Source organism: Beta vulgaris, chromosome 5 (assembly GCF_026745355.1).
Source record: "Beta vulgaris subsp. vulgaris cultivar EL10 chromosome 5, EL10.2, whole genome shotgun sequence".
Classification (NCBI taxonomy): domain Eukaryota; kingdom Viridiplantae; phylum Streptophyta; class Magnoliopsida; order Caryophyllales; family Amaranthaceae; genus Beta; species Beta vulgaris.
In genome coordinates this window covers 25,017,418-25,034,130 of record NC_079206.1, presented here as the reverse complement: position 1 = coordinate 25,034,130, position 16,713 = coordinate 25,017,418, and the positions used below count along the sequence as shown (strand labels likewise).

Sequence of the window (16,713 nt, the reverse complement as noted above, 5' to 3'; positions counted from 1 at the left end):
AAGGACACATTTATGCCCAATGTTATGCTAGGATTGATAGTGAGAAAAATGAAAACAAAGGTAACAAAGACAACCCGAAAAGTTACAACAAGAACTACAAGGCTCATATAAACAATTCTAGTAAGGAAAGCCTCAAGTCAATCTCCATGAAATATGTGAGGATGTTGTTGTTGTTGTTCTCTTTGAAGTCAATTTGACTGAAAATCAAGTTAATTGGATTTTTTGATACTGGAGCTACATGTCACATTAGCGCCAACAAGGATTCTTCAAGGAGCTCAGAGATTATGGTGATGGTAAGTAAGTGTACATGGGAAACTCCGGCAAGGTTCGAATTCACAGCAAAGGAAAGGTCACTCTGAAACTCACTTCTGGAAATGCTTTAGCTCTTGAAAATGTGTTATTTTTCCTTGAAGTGTGTAGGAACATTATTTCTGGATCTTTGCTTAATAATGCTGGTGTTAAGCTTTCTTTTGATTCTCGTAAATTAGTGTTGTCTAAGTTTGGCCAATTTGTCGACAAAGGATTTTATAATGGTGGTCTATTTGTTTTTGACATTGAAATGAATGCATCATCCTCTTCAGCTTATTTTGTTGAATATGTTGATACTTGACATTCTAGACTTGGACATGTAAATGGTATGTCCATTAAGCGCATACATAGCATGAATTTGAGATACAAAAGTGTCAAGTGTGTGTTAAGGCCAAGTATCATAAGAAACATTTTGAGGAAGTAACTAAGAGTCAAATCTAATTGTTAGAGTTAATCAATACTGATCTTGCATACTGTAAGAATATTGTGAGAAAATCTAGTTATATCCCGAATATTACAGCCTATATCTTTATAGCTAAGGATGCCAACTTTGGTTTTTGTGGTCATATTTTGTGTCAATGGAAGCTTAATTTTTTAAGGATATATTTCCTTTTAAGTCTTCTAAACTTTTTGATTTCTCATTAGAGTCTTTACCTTATTCATCTTGTCCACCTAACGATGTGCTTGATGTTCCCGAAAATATTGTTGAAGCCTCTTTTGAACCTAGGAGAAGCAAGAGACCTAGAGTTGAGACTATTTTTGGATCTGATTTTATTACTACTTTTGTTATAGGGTATGTTGATGATTTAGACGAGTCTTTTGTATATGCTTTTATTGTTGAGGATGATCCTAATACCTATGATGAGGTGATGAGATATGTTGATGTTGTGTTATAGAAGAAGCCATTGATAGTGAGATCGAGTCCATTATGTCTAACCATACTTACGAGGTTGTGGATTTACCTCGTGGATGTAAACCTATAGGTTGTAAGTGGGTTTTCAGAAATAAACTCAAGTCTGATGGATCTATTTATAAGTTTAAGGCTAGACTCGTTCCTGAGGGGTTAACTCGGAAGAAATATTATGATTACTTTAATACCTATTCCCCGGTTACTAAGATTGCCTCTATTAGGGCATTGTTTGCTATTGCCTCTATTTATGGTCTTTATGTGCATAAAATGGATGTGAAAACTGGTTTTTTGAATGGTGATCTTGATGAGAAAATTTACATGGAGAAACCTGATGGTTCTAAGATTCTTGGACAAGAACATAAGGTATGTAGACTTGTAAAGTCTTTGTATGGTATGAAACAAGCTCCTAAGCAGTGGCATGAGAAGCTTGATATTGTTGTTTTATCTCTTGGTTTTAGAACTTGTGATGTTGATTTATGCAATTTTATAAGAACCGATTCTTCTAAATATGTGATTATTGCTCTTTATGTTGATGATATGCTCATTATTTGTACTAGTATGTGCGTTGTTAACTCAACCAAGTCTTGCTCAAATCTTCCTTTGACATGAAACATATGGGTGAAGTGGATGTGATTTTGAGAGTTAAAGTTGAGAAGACTACTTGTGGTTTCAAACTTAGACAAGCTCACTATGTTGAAAAGGTTCTTAAAAAGTTTGGTTATTTTGATGTGGAACCTGTTCAAACTCCCTATGATGCTATAGGTTGAGTATGGTAAGATTATTAGGAATCTTATGTTTTTGATGAATTATTCTTGTCCGATATAGCTTATGCAGTCATTAAATTGAGCAGGTATACTCATAACCCCGATCATGATCATTGGAATACTTTGATTCGTTCGCAGAAGTATCTTAAAGGGTCTATGAGTCTTGGATTATTTTATAGTGGTCATCCTCCTATTTTGGAGGGATATTGTGATGCAAACTGGATTTCGAAGAGTGACGATATACATTCAACCAATGGTTTTGTGTTTACTTCAGCGGGAGCAACAATGTCTTGGAAATCCTCCAAACAGACATGCCTTGCAAAGTCTACAATAGAGTCTGAGTTTATTGCTTTAGAGATGGCTGGTTGGCAAGCAAAGTGGTGAAGAAATATTGTGGCTGATGTTCCTTTGTGGGAAAAGCCATTGCCATCTATTTAAATTCATTTTGACTCACAAGTGACCATTCATATTGCCAAGAATAAGGCATATAATGGCAAGAGCAGGCATATACACCTAAGACATCATATTATTTAATTTAATCATAGAGGTTGTGGATCCGTTGACGAAAGGTCTAAACAAGAAACTAGTTTTGAAAACTGCTAAAGGAATAGGATTGAACCCGCCTATGTAGTAGCTCATGATGGATACTCAATCAGGTTTACTACCAGATTCAATGTGGTCAAATGAAATTGTGGAGCTATGTACTTATGGATGCTTTAATCCTTTCTTAATGCTAGCTTTACTTTTGCCCTCAAAGTTTTTTTTACATACATCTTGATGTCAAACAATTTAAATGGAGTAGAAAGAATATTTGAAGGCAATTAACTGCATATAGTCGTCAACATTACATCAATTTAGTTTAGAACCTCATATATATATATATATATATATATATATATATATATTATATATATATATATATATATATATATATATATATATATATATATGTTTAAGTTTATACGAGAATCACCCTTATGGTGAGAAACGTGAGAACTACTCATTTTTCTTCATTTTTACGAAGATTTTGCTCATTTCACAACGTTTTTGCTCATTTATATTTTGCTTATTTTATTTGTTTACTCATTTCGCAACGTTTTTGCTCATTTCATATTTTGCTTATTTTATTTGTTTACTCATTTCGCAACGTTTTTGCTCATTTCCCGTTTTATACATTTATATTTTTTTCTCATTTAACTTTTATATGCTAATTTTACATTTTTTCTCATTTTTATATTTATTCTCATTTCACGTTTTTACTCATTTAATGTATTCTACTCATTTCATGTTTTTTCTCATTTTAAGTGGTTCTGACCGTTCTCACCATAGGAGAATTCTCACTAGAGCCCAACCCTATATATATATATATATATTCGTGAGTCCCTTGAAGAAAAACCTAAAGAAAAGGATCTCAACCCCCCCTCCCCCAGCACTGAACCATACAACCTCACCTCTATTTTAGAAAAGAGGAGTTCCAGAAAGAAGCCAGAAAGAACCATATAGGATCTTCAGGCCGAAGTTAAAACCATTAAAGCTGACATAAGATCTTAAAACAAAACAACAGCATGACTCTGCCATAATTCAACTTCTAACCTCTCATATCGCTACAGACACCCCTAACGAGAGTGATCCTGATACCGACCCAGGTGAAGAAAATAGCCCAAAAGTCCCATAGGATTTCCTCTTTGTTTTAAAACAGATCAGTTCTAGAAAATATTATATAAAGGTTACACTTGAATTTTCTAGTGATTTTATAATTAATACCATAGCTTTATTCGATACCGGGGCAGATTTAAATTGTATTAAATCTAGTCTTGTCCCGAGACGTTTTCATCAAAAAAAACTTCTGCTAATAACACCAAGATGCAAATAGAAGGAAAAACTGAAGCCAGCATTTTAAATCAAGGTCTTTCACTAAAAAGCCAGTTTGTCCTTGTTACCAATATACACCATTCTGTAATTTTGGGAACACCTTTCATAAATATAATAACCCCTTACAATGTTAGCTATGATAGGATATCCTTCAAAATCAAAAACAAGAATCTATATATATATATATATATATATATATATATATATATATAATATTATATATATATATATATATATATATATATATATATATATATATATATATATATATATATATATATATATATTTATATAAAGTTCATACACCTCCATGTCAATATGCTTCTTCAAAGAAAAGAAATAAGAGTCACAACCTTAACTAGTTAAACTAACAATAATCGGAGACATCATGCCTTGTTTAAAAATATTAATTACTTCCTCCATTCCAAAATAAATGTACCACATTTCATGTTATGTGAGAATATTTTGAGATAAGTGTTACATCTATACTAATATATTAAAAGGTGTGCATGACACCGTCGATGCGCCACGCGGCGCTCTCCTCCTATCACCAGAATTTCGCCACGTGTCTATTACTCAACAAAATCAAGTAACCATTATTTAAAAAAATATGCTAAAGTCCAGATTCGAACCGCAGACCTTAGTTAAGAATTCCCAACTAATCTCACCATCTGATCTAAGGTTTTTCAGTGCTTTATATTCTTATAAAACTACAGATAACGTTTTAATTAGTAATAATATGACAGTCAAGAGTCAAGACCTATTTAGAGAGTTCCAGACTTCCACTCATAGATGATAAATGTAATAACTCATGCCCTCACTCTCACCTCTTCAAATCCACCATGAACGTAAAAATACTCTTCTACTCCGTAATTAATGGCTTGCAAATTTTTCTTGCTTTTAATCTTAGCAAAAAACCCAAATTACTTCACGAATCACTCCTAAATCCTCTTAGTATTCTTAATGCACATCGAAGTTCAGTTATAAATTCAATAATGGCATAATTTTGTAACTGAAATGAACTCCCCAACAGTAAGAAAACATGAAGGAAATGGAACGGAAGAAAAAATTGAAAGAGGAAGAAAGGAAGAAAAGAGAGGATGAAAATGCAGCTAAGAAAAGACAGAGAGAAGAAGAAGAAAGGAAAAAAAAATGAAAGGAAAAGAAAGCATGTTGAAGAGACCCGGTTGCAGCACAAACAAGCGGAGAAAAAACTTCACGATTGGAGAGAGGAATCAAGATGTGTAGCAAAGGTATGTCCATATTGTATTTGATGAATGTTATGTTCTTTTATTTGATTGTGAAGTTTGAAGTTATATGGATTTTGGGAGAAGGATCGGATAAACGAGGCGCGAACATCGATTTTCAAAGCGCTTGGTCTGCTTTTGTTTAGATTTGAAGCATTTGGGTGTAAATTCAATAATGGCATAATTTGGGTTGGTTGGGGGGTGAATCCTTCGGGTTTGTTATAAGGATAACTCGGATACATATTTTTGTTTTTGCAATTATTGCTTCTGCCAAGTGTAGGTAGATACCCAGAACTCCATATTATAACTTTCTGTTAGATTTCTTGCAATGTAGCATTCTTGATGCTTTGACCGTCTCTGTTATGTAGTTTGATTACTTGATACAGGTTATCATGTATTTTTATGATCTGCTTGTGGATTTTGTGTTGCATATAGTGCATGATCCCCTACAATTCATAGTATATAGAAGTATGATCCACATTTGATGCTTTCTCTTGGAAAATTAGAATGTTGTTTGATTTTATAATAATGTAAAGAACACACATTATTTGGCAACTATTAGGTCTAATGTAAGTGATGTTCAATGATAATTTTCTCACTAAGTCTGCTTATATGTTATTGGTTTGTCACTAATATGTTATGTTTCAGATGGTTTGAATTATTCAAGACTCCATAATTTGTGTTCAAACCTCCCCACTTGCATTATCTTTCAACTTTAATTGCTTATGTTTCTTGGAAACTATATCAGCAGGCAGCAACCATCCTAAATCCTAATAGACAATCTTGGGTCGTGGTTTCAGGGTCCCTTGGATGAGAAGAAAATCAAGTCTGCACTGACCTTATAACTCCCATTATAAAAGGGTTCTTTTTCATTTTCATTTATTTCAATTAATCAGATCTCCTTAGAACCTGAAGCACTACTATATGAAGGTTTACCATGACAATCAGGTTCTAAAATCACGAATTCCTAGCCACATGGCACAATATGAGTGGGATTACTGGGTGCCAAGATGACTAGAGGCTAGCAATAGGAGTGCCTGCACGACATCTTAATCAGTAAAAAATATAAAGCAGAATTATCAAATATAGTGCTAGATTGACAGTAATTATCATTCCGCAAATAGTGAAACTGGTGCCAATAATATATATTGTTTGATTTTCTTGAATCTTCTTGAGTTTTCATAACCGGGGGAGGGATTGGGGGTGTTAATATATATATTGGGATCATTTTTTGAGTTTTGGCTTCATATTTTTTGTCTAATAGGCTTTTTTCCCCTATTGATGTAACCTGCTTGTATCCGATAAAGTTCTTTTTTTTAGTCCACGACAAGCTAGAATTATAGATCTTGAAATCCTTATGTTTATCTCGTTTTTGGATAGTTCCATCTCTCATTGTGGGCAACTAGAGTCACATTAATACCTTAAGGCTCCAATTAGCGTTATCAACTATTATAGCCGCAATTGCGCCCCTTCATGTGTGCGGTCTTCTACAGTTCAGCTATTTATCTACCCTTGACAGGACAGAAAAAATAAGCATAGTCTTGCTCTTATATGTTGCTTACTTATTGTGTCCTTATACTTTTGTTTTTCTGTAGTGAATGTCATGTAGCTGTAACCTTACAAAAGCTCAGCAAATGAGGCTTAATGCTCTTACCTTGCTTTCTCCCCTATTATACTTGCCAAAGCATCTGCTAAGGCCTTTGCTATTTTTGTTTCTTTTATAGGATGTTTTAGGTCTATTGGTACAACTGACAACATTTTTGCTTATTTGGTCATCTGCTTGGATTATATATTGTTTTCAGAGGGTTCAAGTTGTCCCAATCAATAAAAATTATGTCATTGTTCCAAATCAATATCGACTTCATATGACACAAGAAACTAACGTCCACAACAGTGATATAGTTGATTGGATGTATCCCAAGGCTTTTTACAAGTTGGTTTCCCTTCAATAATCAATAGAAGTCTGCAATTTCAATGACACCAAGCTTTTAGGTACATTGTGCATCAATTTTTTTAACAAATTAAATACACATACTATTTCCCCTCTAGCGTGTTGATTCTTAAAATATATATATTGTAGATATTTTAGGGATTGTCATACATGCAGGTAATGCAATTATTTGTGGCGATGACACAACTTGCATGCAAGAGGTTGTTGTTCTAGATAAAAGGTGTTCACACTTATATTTGTTAATCTTTTTTAATCCCTCCGTTTCAAAATATAAGGCACGCACGATGTTCGAAAGCGAACTTTGATCGTTAATTGCTCTCAATAGATGTTGATAGAAATTTTTAAAAAATAATGTTATTATAGTATTTTTCAAGACGAATTCAATGGTAGTTTATAATTTTTATTTATCATATTGTGCGAGATATTTGTGGTCAAAGTAAATTTTGGTAAAGCATGAATGCCGTATATTTTAAAACGGATGGAGTATTAGTTTTATATTGAGTATGGATTATCGATATATTCAAATTTATTATATTTTATACTATAATGATTTATTTTCAATTTGAAATAATGTAGTTTTCCATCTTCCAATGTTGATGCAGCTGCGTTGCTATTAGATTGGTTCTTATGAACCAATTTGTTAGTGAATATGAAAATCAAGTTCAACAAAGTGCAAGCCAGCACAACACATTATTGGCTTGTGGGGTGTATGTTAGAAAAATGAATGGTGCGATTCTTACACAAATTAAAATGATTTTCTTAAAAGTGATAATAATAGTTTAAATTTCTTAAAAGTGATAATACTAATTATCTTTCGTAATATTTATAGCTGAGGTTTTAATTTAAATTTCATGTTCAATTTCAGCTTATTTTCTTATCACAGGAAGATACACAAGGTTATTTATCAATCCAGATAATATAGATGCATCAACTCTATTGGATTGGTAATGAAGGAACTCAAATTTATTAAATTTTATTTATTAAATATTATGTATATATATGTGTGTGTGTCTGTTTTTATAATCACTAACCTGTGGTTAATAATCAGGTTTGTCTGTGATAATTTTGCCAAGAGGAAAATGAAGTGGTTTAATAATTGCGGACTATCAATAAATCGGGCATTGTCGACATCAAATGCAATTCGGACTACAATAGCGAGCTACAAACGAAAAAGAAAAGTATATGATACACAATTATTTTCATAGGAGTCATTTTTTTGGAGAAATCTACTTTTTCTATCCAAATTATTACTATTTTGATTAATATGCAGGGAAAGCACTATAGATTGTTCGGGAGATTAATTGATATCGATGTTGATAGTTTTATATGGTATGATGCTTGCACATTTTGTGGACTTGATATACAACATACTAAACATAGTAGTGAGCGTATCATTTGTAGTAATTGTGACAAAGAAAAGCCTCCAACAGCTATTATGTACTCTTTTTTTATACTATTTGGATATAAATTTTATAGTTGTGTTAAAGTTATCTTTACTCTTTATTAATCTGTTTACTAACTTTATATATATGTTTTATATATTTCCACGATTAAAAAAAGTGTTTCTGGATATATGACTATATTCGACTCTACCGGTACAATGCGTGTCAAACTCTTTACAAAACATATTGAGTTTATACTGCATTCAACTAAAGCAAGATTGAAGCATATGTTTGATGTGGTACAGTATAATTTTATGAACTTTACTCTTATTGATAACATGACCAAATTGAAATATTATGTACTTTGTAGTTTCTGAGATTAATTATGTTATTTTGATTTGTTTATTGCAGGTGCATGATAGAGTTTTGCTACGATCCAAGCTTCTCACACGTGTGCGCAATGCATATATTTTCGTATTTCATCCTCTTCATCTATCGACTTATATGGTAGACTATGTAACTTATGTCGATTGGGCTGAAGAATGTGCATATTTATTTAAGTAATTACTATTTCATCTTTCATTAAATTTTCTTTGCCGATAGCCATATTAATAATCTTTATATATTTTAATTTCTTGTCTTCTCTTTTTGTAGAATGAGGAGCCCATTGAATGTCCCCCAGCGATAAAGCATGATGAATCACAACACCTTTTTCAAAAATTAGAAGAAAAGACTCAGTGCTTCGCCTTAGTTTTGTTTGTCAATCTCTTTATTTTATAAACATCATGAAGCTCTTATCTGTATTATACTATATTGTGGTTGGAATGCCTTTTTAAATGCATAATTTGTTGATGGGACAAGTTTTTTTTTTAATGACCGATAAAAAGTATATTACATTTAAATGATAAAAAGGAAATAACACTATTTCCACAAACAATAAACACAAGAGTTAAGTAAAGTAAAAATATAAACAGTAACACCTGGGGCATCGCACGGGCCACACACTAGTTAATTTTGAAATGGAGGAAGTATATATCCTAATAAGCATCATTTGACATTATTTGCATTATGTAATTAGTTAACTTCCTATGTAGTTATCAAATTATTTATACAATTACTATTGTAGGCGTGTTTTTATTGCCTACGCGGGATGAATGTCTATTTGGTTACCTCATTGTAAAGGTTTTATTTAATACAGGAGTCACCAACAAGTCTTTAAAGGAAGACTCATAATCCTAGTTGGATATTGGAAAATTTTAAGGACAACTTAGAGACTTATTCAATGTAGATTCCTCCATCATTACTCCATGAATGGTCAATGAACCAAATGGGTGAAGCTATGAATATGATCAAGAATCAAATTTATCAATTGTTGGCCTCTACTTAATAACGATTAATGTCAAGATTTATGTAATAAAACAACCAAGTAATATGTTAATGCAATTTGTAAATTAATCTATGTCGGTTCATTAAACACGGAAAAGGCTAATTTTGGTGACATGTTATTATTCAATCAAATTACAAGGAACCTATTTCAATTGTCCAAATTATCTGAATTTAAGTATGTGTGCTGATGAAAGCATTAAATCTTACAAAAAAGCATATGAATATGAATAATATTGAAAAAAAAAAAAAAAAAGCGAAGAATAGAGATTAGAATATACTAAATAACGTGAATTCTTTTAAGATCTACATTAGGACAAGTAAATTGTTAGTAAAAAAAAAAAGAAAGAAATTAAATTGGAATTAACCCTCGGATTTAATGGGTCTTATGTAATGATCTCTAGGAAGAGCAATCTTGAAGCTTCAATGGAGTTCGAACGTAAATCAATGGAGTTTTAATGTATTCAAATGTGTTTTTAAGGTATGTATGTGTGTGAAGGTGTGTTGTTAAGTGTTGAAGTATATGGAATATTGTGTCTCAAAGTATGTGAAAGTGTCGTGAAAAACGTTCGTAGACAACATAAGTATTAATAGGGAAAGGACACCGAAAACGACGCGAAGAGATAAGAATGAACCATGTGCTAGGTGCACAGGTTGTGTGCTCCATGCCTGGCTCATGCACAAGCATGGGCTTTGCACCATGCACATGGTTCGAGCGTCTAGCACACCTGCTTCCCGTTTCTGGCTTTTGTAAGACATTGCATCAAACTCACCAGCGTGCACTTGACGCAATGCATATCTGTGCGGTTTTTAATCGTTTAAAGATTCTTTTTTATCTTTGATGAAATTTTGTATTTTAAGATCCGGAGTTAGCTATCTTTAAAAACAAAAACTTGATTTTTGAAATATCCTTTAGAAAAAAATTATCTAGAATAATAATTACGAATATAAAAAAATATAATTAATTATCAAGATTAATTAATTGAGCCTTTAAAAATGGGCTTGGTTATAATAAATAGATTTTATGTTCGTAAAACGGAACCAATTAGGACAACGGTATATTTCATTTTTGTGTACTAAATGGGGGGACACGATTTTGTGTCTACAACCATTATCTATACAAATATATTAAAAGGCGTGCATAAACAAGAAATTGTGCCACCTGGCGCTCTCTAGGGATCTTTAGTTCATGTAATCCATGTACAATAAAAAAAAATTTAGAAATTGCATAGTATAGAGTTTGATCTAAGATCAAATACATATACTAAAGTCTTAACCACTAGACTAAGTTGTATTTAGTGTTATTATCATAAAGTATTATATTAATAAATGAAATTTTTTCTTATTCGGGCCATAATCCAGGCCTAATAACTAGTTATTATATTAAAGGTGTTGTCTTTTCTAACATCTTATGATTTGGTATCTCTACTTGGCAAATTATTTAACGTCATATAAATCATATTATTATGTAAAAAGGGCGGTGTCTTTTATAAAACTTTGCCATTTAGTACCTCAACTTGACGAAAGGAGGTCAAACCAAGAACCTATGGAAGTCGGAACTTGTTCTTAATCAATATTGGTTCAAACAATAAGAGGCCATAGCACTGACCTTTTTTTATTGATGCAATACAATAGGGAAAAGATAGTACAGTTTCCTATCAAGACGATGGAAACTCTCAACGGAGCTAAGCCGCTCGCAATGAGAAGCAAGGAATGTCATGAATGGTGGGATGTCACAGAGAATTGATATATTCATAGAGTGATCATGTGATTGATACAAGATTTATACTTCTCTCTTTTTTTTTCCTGGTTAATGATTTGGTGCATATGATACATGTTCACAATCTGGTTCTAGTGAAGTTACCTCATTACAGTCGCTTCTACTCATACATAATGGAAGAAAGACGAAGAGTCTCTCCCACCACTCGTACATTGTAAGTCAACTATAATTTCTTATCAAAGTCTGAATTAGTACTCTCTTCCCAATCCCATAACTACCTAATACCAAACGATTAAAAAAGCACGATTCCTCTACTTTGCATGTCCGTCATATTTTTTTAAAAAAGTACTTTTGGGTGAAAGAAGCCTGTTATTGTCAGAAGTTGCAAGTTGCAACCCCTTCATTGTACTTACCCAAATTACTTGGTAATATTTTACAGCATTGAAGAGCCGGGCAACAGGTCGGCACGTCTTTGATACGAGCATGCTTTAGCAATAATAGTAATTTCCAAGCGCAGATAATGATAATAAACCGACTAGTATCAATTTTTTTTTTTTCAGAAGTTCGCTATCAATTAGAAGTATAACTCCAACAGTTCACTGATTAGAACAACGTGAAAGAAGAAGAGCAATTAGGCCATAGAGCTCTAAACGGAAACCAGGTACTTCCTTGCTGAGGTCCAGCCCTCCACCTCTGCTGCCCAATTTTTAGTTCAGGTCAAGGCAATAAAGACCGATTCCAGATCCAAAAAACAAAGATAATAACTGGCAATAGATATACTGTACAAAAATCCAGCTGAGATTTATTTGATTATGAGATTCTTGCTTTACCACATACCAGACTGGCAGACAAAACATGTCCGTTTTAAAGTGATTCATGTTAGATAACACAAATTAGAAGGTGCATGAATAACACCCGACAGAACTAGACATCCCTAGCCAGTCCAGAAAGATCAACATTTCCAGACTCTGAGTTGTTTAGATTTGTCTTTGGTTCCTTCGATATTCGGCCTTGAATGGGTATTTCCTGCCTCCTTGATGACGATGAGGCCCCACTGAACAATGATGGATCATCCAGTAAACGGGAAAACTCATTTCTCATCTCATCAGCGACTCCGAAGAAACGGCTGATACCCCCAAAGACACTACGTTCAATGGCTTCAATATCACTGCGGAGTCCAGGGAATTCAAAGGGGCGCATCGTATTAGCAGACAGGATGGATGACCCATTCTTTAGCTCATCAGTTACATCTTCTTCCGTGTATTCTTTGTTTGATTGCACAATCTCAGTAGGTCTGTTACAATTTCAATAAGAATACACAGCATATTAGCCCCAGTAATAGTCTACAGGTTGAATGCATAAAGAAATACAGCTAAAATGGCATTTTTCCTAAGGTCTGAAGTCATCATCAATTCTTTTCTACCATAAAAAAGTCGAATCTTTGTTTATTGGTGAAACCGTGAAAGTGATTTGGGCCGATTAAAAAGCCAGGCAATTGAATTGGTTGCCCAAATTCAGGCCCGACTTTCAGCCCTTTGAACATGGAGAAAATTAGACAATCATTGTCAGTTATCTGAAAAGAAAAAATGCTTTTAGAGATCAAACAAACTAGAAATGCAATATAGAAGGCTTATGCTTACGGCAGAGTCTTAAGCAACAAATACACAAACTCATCTTGCTATTCACAGAGTAACAGAGAGATTGTGCCCATTTAGATCCAAGATACCTAGCTGCCTGCTACTCCACAGATATGAAGCATGGGACAGAATGGTAAGTAAATTCACCCAGCCTACCATATAATGGAAATCAAAAGCTAAAGTCTGCTCACTCATTCGACATTCTTTAACATTGACGCATCAAAAAGCCCTAAATGCCAGCATAATATAGAAGTGATGCAGCTGCAGAAGTGGACATACCTAGAAAAAAATATCAAAAAACCCACTATTAACCTATTGCATGAACTCCAACTCAAAAGATAGCCATCCTAGGCTACATGTGTGAAATAATACTAGATACTCTTAGAGATGCTAATGTCCGGTGGACGCAAGAAAGACAATTATTCGACAGTTCTCAAACAGACAAAACAAAGCAAAAGCGAAAATAAGTGAAACTTTTGCTTCTATAAATGCCATTAAAAAGGAATCCCTCACTAGCCCTCTGTCCTCAATGTTTTACCCCATTTCTACTCCGTTACTTTTTTAAGAGTTGTATAAAGTAGGTAGGTTGCTTTTTTTATCTATGTATGTGGTGTTAGGGAGAAGGTAGAGAGAGAGTGTAGGAATCATGTCACCTAAAATGGAATGGAGCCATCTTTTAGGGACAAAATTAAAAAGAAAGTGGAGCAATCTTTTAAGAATGGAGGAAGTACATTATAACCAATACCATACTGCCAAACTTCAAGCATTTTCTACCAAAAGAACATCAACATAAACCATGTCAACACCCCATACACACAAAATCCTACATCATGCAATGCATACCGAAGCCTCCACAGGAAAATGAACGGTAAACATATAGTCAGGAAAGCAAGAAAGAAAAGGTCATGTTCAGCTAGCCACTAACAAGGGAGTCCGGTTTACAGATGGATTCTTTCATTCCAACACATAAAACTTTGCAATGTATGCAATTAAATTGCAAGCAAACAAAGAAAAACTTGCCATATGCTTGTCTACACAACACTTATGGGGCTGAGAACCCAGGAGATAAATAATAAAATGAAAAGGGTACCATAAGAAGTCGTCTTCAAGCCATGTATAATTTCCCTAGCTAGCACCACAATCTCTCCTGGTGAACAGATTCTTGAGCAGGTTTTGCATTTCTATTATTTCAAATCCCCTAAGTAGCACCACTAGTCTAGCAATTGTGCAAGACACATCTGATAAGACGTACCAGTACACCTAAAAGATCCACAAAGTAAAGATCCCCACAATATATAAGGAATTGCACAGTATTTTCGGAATCGGAACACCCCCAAATGTTGTTCATTCATGCATTTCTTCGAATATATTTCCAGTCACATCCACAATTACACACGATAAGAAAATATCACTCCAAGTATAGCTGATAAAGCATAGCCATCAAGCTTCATCTTGATTATTGACCAGGAGCTATTGGGCAAAAATATTGGTGTAAGTTTGGATTAGAATAGAAGAGTCACAGGTGGCTTTTCAAGGAATATGTTCTCTCTGTTTCAAGAAATATGTTTTCTCTGTTTCTTTCTTGTACTTTGTTTGAAATGAAGAGTCAGAGAGACAAATAAGCCAGGAAGTCAGAAGATTATATGAGCTGATGATATGTGATTACAATCCCTGCAGATTTGAGTCTGCCGAACTATTAATGTAGCAACAGAGCTTATGCCTTCAGTTACATGTAGCAATGGAAGCTGAAATCTGATTCTCAGACAGAAGTCTATTTGCAGCTGTACGTATTGTGTTGAAACGCATTGAAAACAACATTTTGCTAAAAATATTTTGTTGACAATGGGGGGGAGTGAATTCCTATGGGAATTTCTACTTGCCTAGGGGACCCTAAGTGAGTAACTTCCATCATTTTCATGAGAAGTAGAAATTCCTAAAAAGTTCCACATCCCCCATTTTTCCCTTCTTTTTGTTAACCAAACAACTAACCCATTTTCCAATTCTTGGGGAATACTACTTCCTATGTTTTCTCATGCCAACCACACAATCACAAAATCTGTGTTCAAGATCAGAACTCACTGGCTACATTTAAATATCTGTGGACTTTACTATTCTGATCTGGAAGAAAAGAGGGGGAGTGTCTAATTGCACACACCAGCGTGAGCGATTGCTAGACATCACTGCTGTTCGGGGCATTATTAGGAAGAAAATCAAAGTGTTGCAAGTCCTTTGTCTCTTATGATGTTACTCTCTCATGTCCATTCTCTCTATAGTTGTTTGTGATGAACTGAAACTCATATGCACCATTTTCCCCCAAATGAGCAGGGACAGTACTCGATATACCTCGGGAACAATGTAACTTTATACCTAAATTTTCTAATCTCATAGCCTCATAATCGAATTAAGTCACTCATAACATTTTTTGCTTAGTTGTGAAACATTCTACTGCATATGACATCTAATACTTTGTGACTCTGCCATATGCAAGCATGAAACACATCTTCCTTCAGCAAAACTTTCAGCAATATCAAACCTATGATTTGTTATTATTAAACCAAGAACATACAGTAATTGAATCGTCGAATCACAGAAAAGATTAAAGGTATATGATAAGAAGTAAAAATATCAAATTCTAATAATTAAATTCAAATAAGCAGCAACTAGACGAAGTCACAAAAAATGGGAGAAAAAAAAATATTATTCCTGAAAGCAAACAATAGCGAAAGAAGCAATAAAAACGAAGAGAAGGAGAGAGAGACTGACTTGCCGACGCAATCCCTAAGAAGCTGCTCAGTTTTCTCGCACTTTCTAATGAATTTACCAGGCTCAACTTCCTCGGTGTTGCATTTGGACTGCACAATCTTCCTCGTTGAACAACGATCGACTGAATCGGAGCTGCGATTAGCGTTAGGGTCTTGGAATTCCGCCATGTCGAAGGAATTTGAGTCGTTAGGTTCGTCTTCGTCTCTCCAAACCCATCCCATTTTTCTTTCTTGCTGCACAATCTACAACACAACAACAGAACGGAAGGATCAAGGATGTATGGTTTCAAAGCGTGGATCAAAAACAACATACAATTGGGGTGCGTTCTGTTCAACTTAAAAAATTAAGTTTCATGTCCAATAAGTTCAGATAAGTTCAGATAAGTTGCAATAAGGTCTAATAAGGGCAATAAGTTCCAATAAGGTCTAATAAGGTCCAATAAGTTCCAATCAGGTGCAATAAGTTCCAATCAGGTGCAATAAGTTCCAATCAGGTCTAATAAGGTCCAATAAGTTCCAATCAGGTCTAATAAGGTCCAATAAGGTCCAAATAGTCAATGTTTAATAAATATTTGTATTATTGTCCATTATTTTGTTATTCATAATTTCATATTACTATTAGCTGATTATGTTATTATTAGAATTTTTTATTAAAGCACCACAATGTATATTATTATTCTTGTATTATTGTTTATTATTTGATTATTCATATTGCTATTAAATAATATTATAATCATGGTCAAATAATTAAGGTTAACAATAATAATAATAATTAT

The 16,713-nt window shown here is 33.7% G+C and overlaps 1 protein-coding gene across 1 annotated transcript; it reads right to left on the bottom strand.

Annotated features, from left to right (window-relative positions):
* Window positions 1-12,315: 12,315 nt before the first annotated feature.
* LOC104893187 (hypothetical protein) lies at window positions 12,316-16,213 on the bottom strand. Its single transcript, XM_010679278.3, has 2 exons — window positions 15,939-16,213; window positions 12,316-12,832 (listed from the first exon to the last, which is right to left on the bottom strand). Exons 1-2 carry the CDS (start codon window positions 16,157-16,159, stop codon window positions 12,463-12,465), a joined length of 591 nt encoding a protein of 196 aa, XP_010677580.1. The 5' UTR covers window positions 16,160-16,213; the 3' UTR covers window positions 12,316-12,462.
* Window positions 16,214-16,713: the final 500 nt, after the last annotated feature.

Coding starts and splice junctions, on each gene's coding strand:
- LOC104893187 (XM_010679278.3), bottom strand. CDS start 16,159: ATGGGATGGGTTTGGAGAGACGAAGACGAACCTAACGACTCAAATTCC. Junction 12,833..15,938: donor CTTAGGGATTGCGTCGGCAA/GTCAGTCTCTCT, acceptor AAATTGTAACAG/ACCTACTGAGATTGTGCAAT.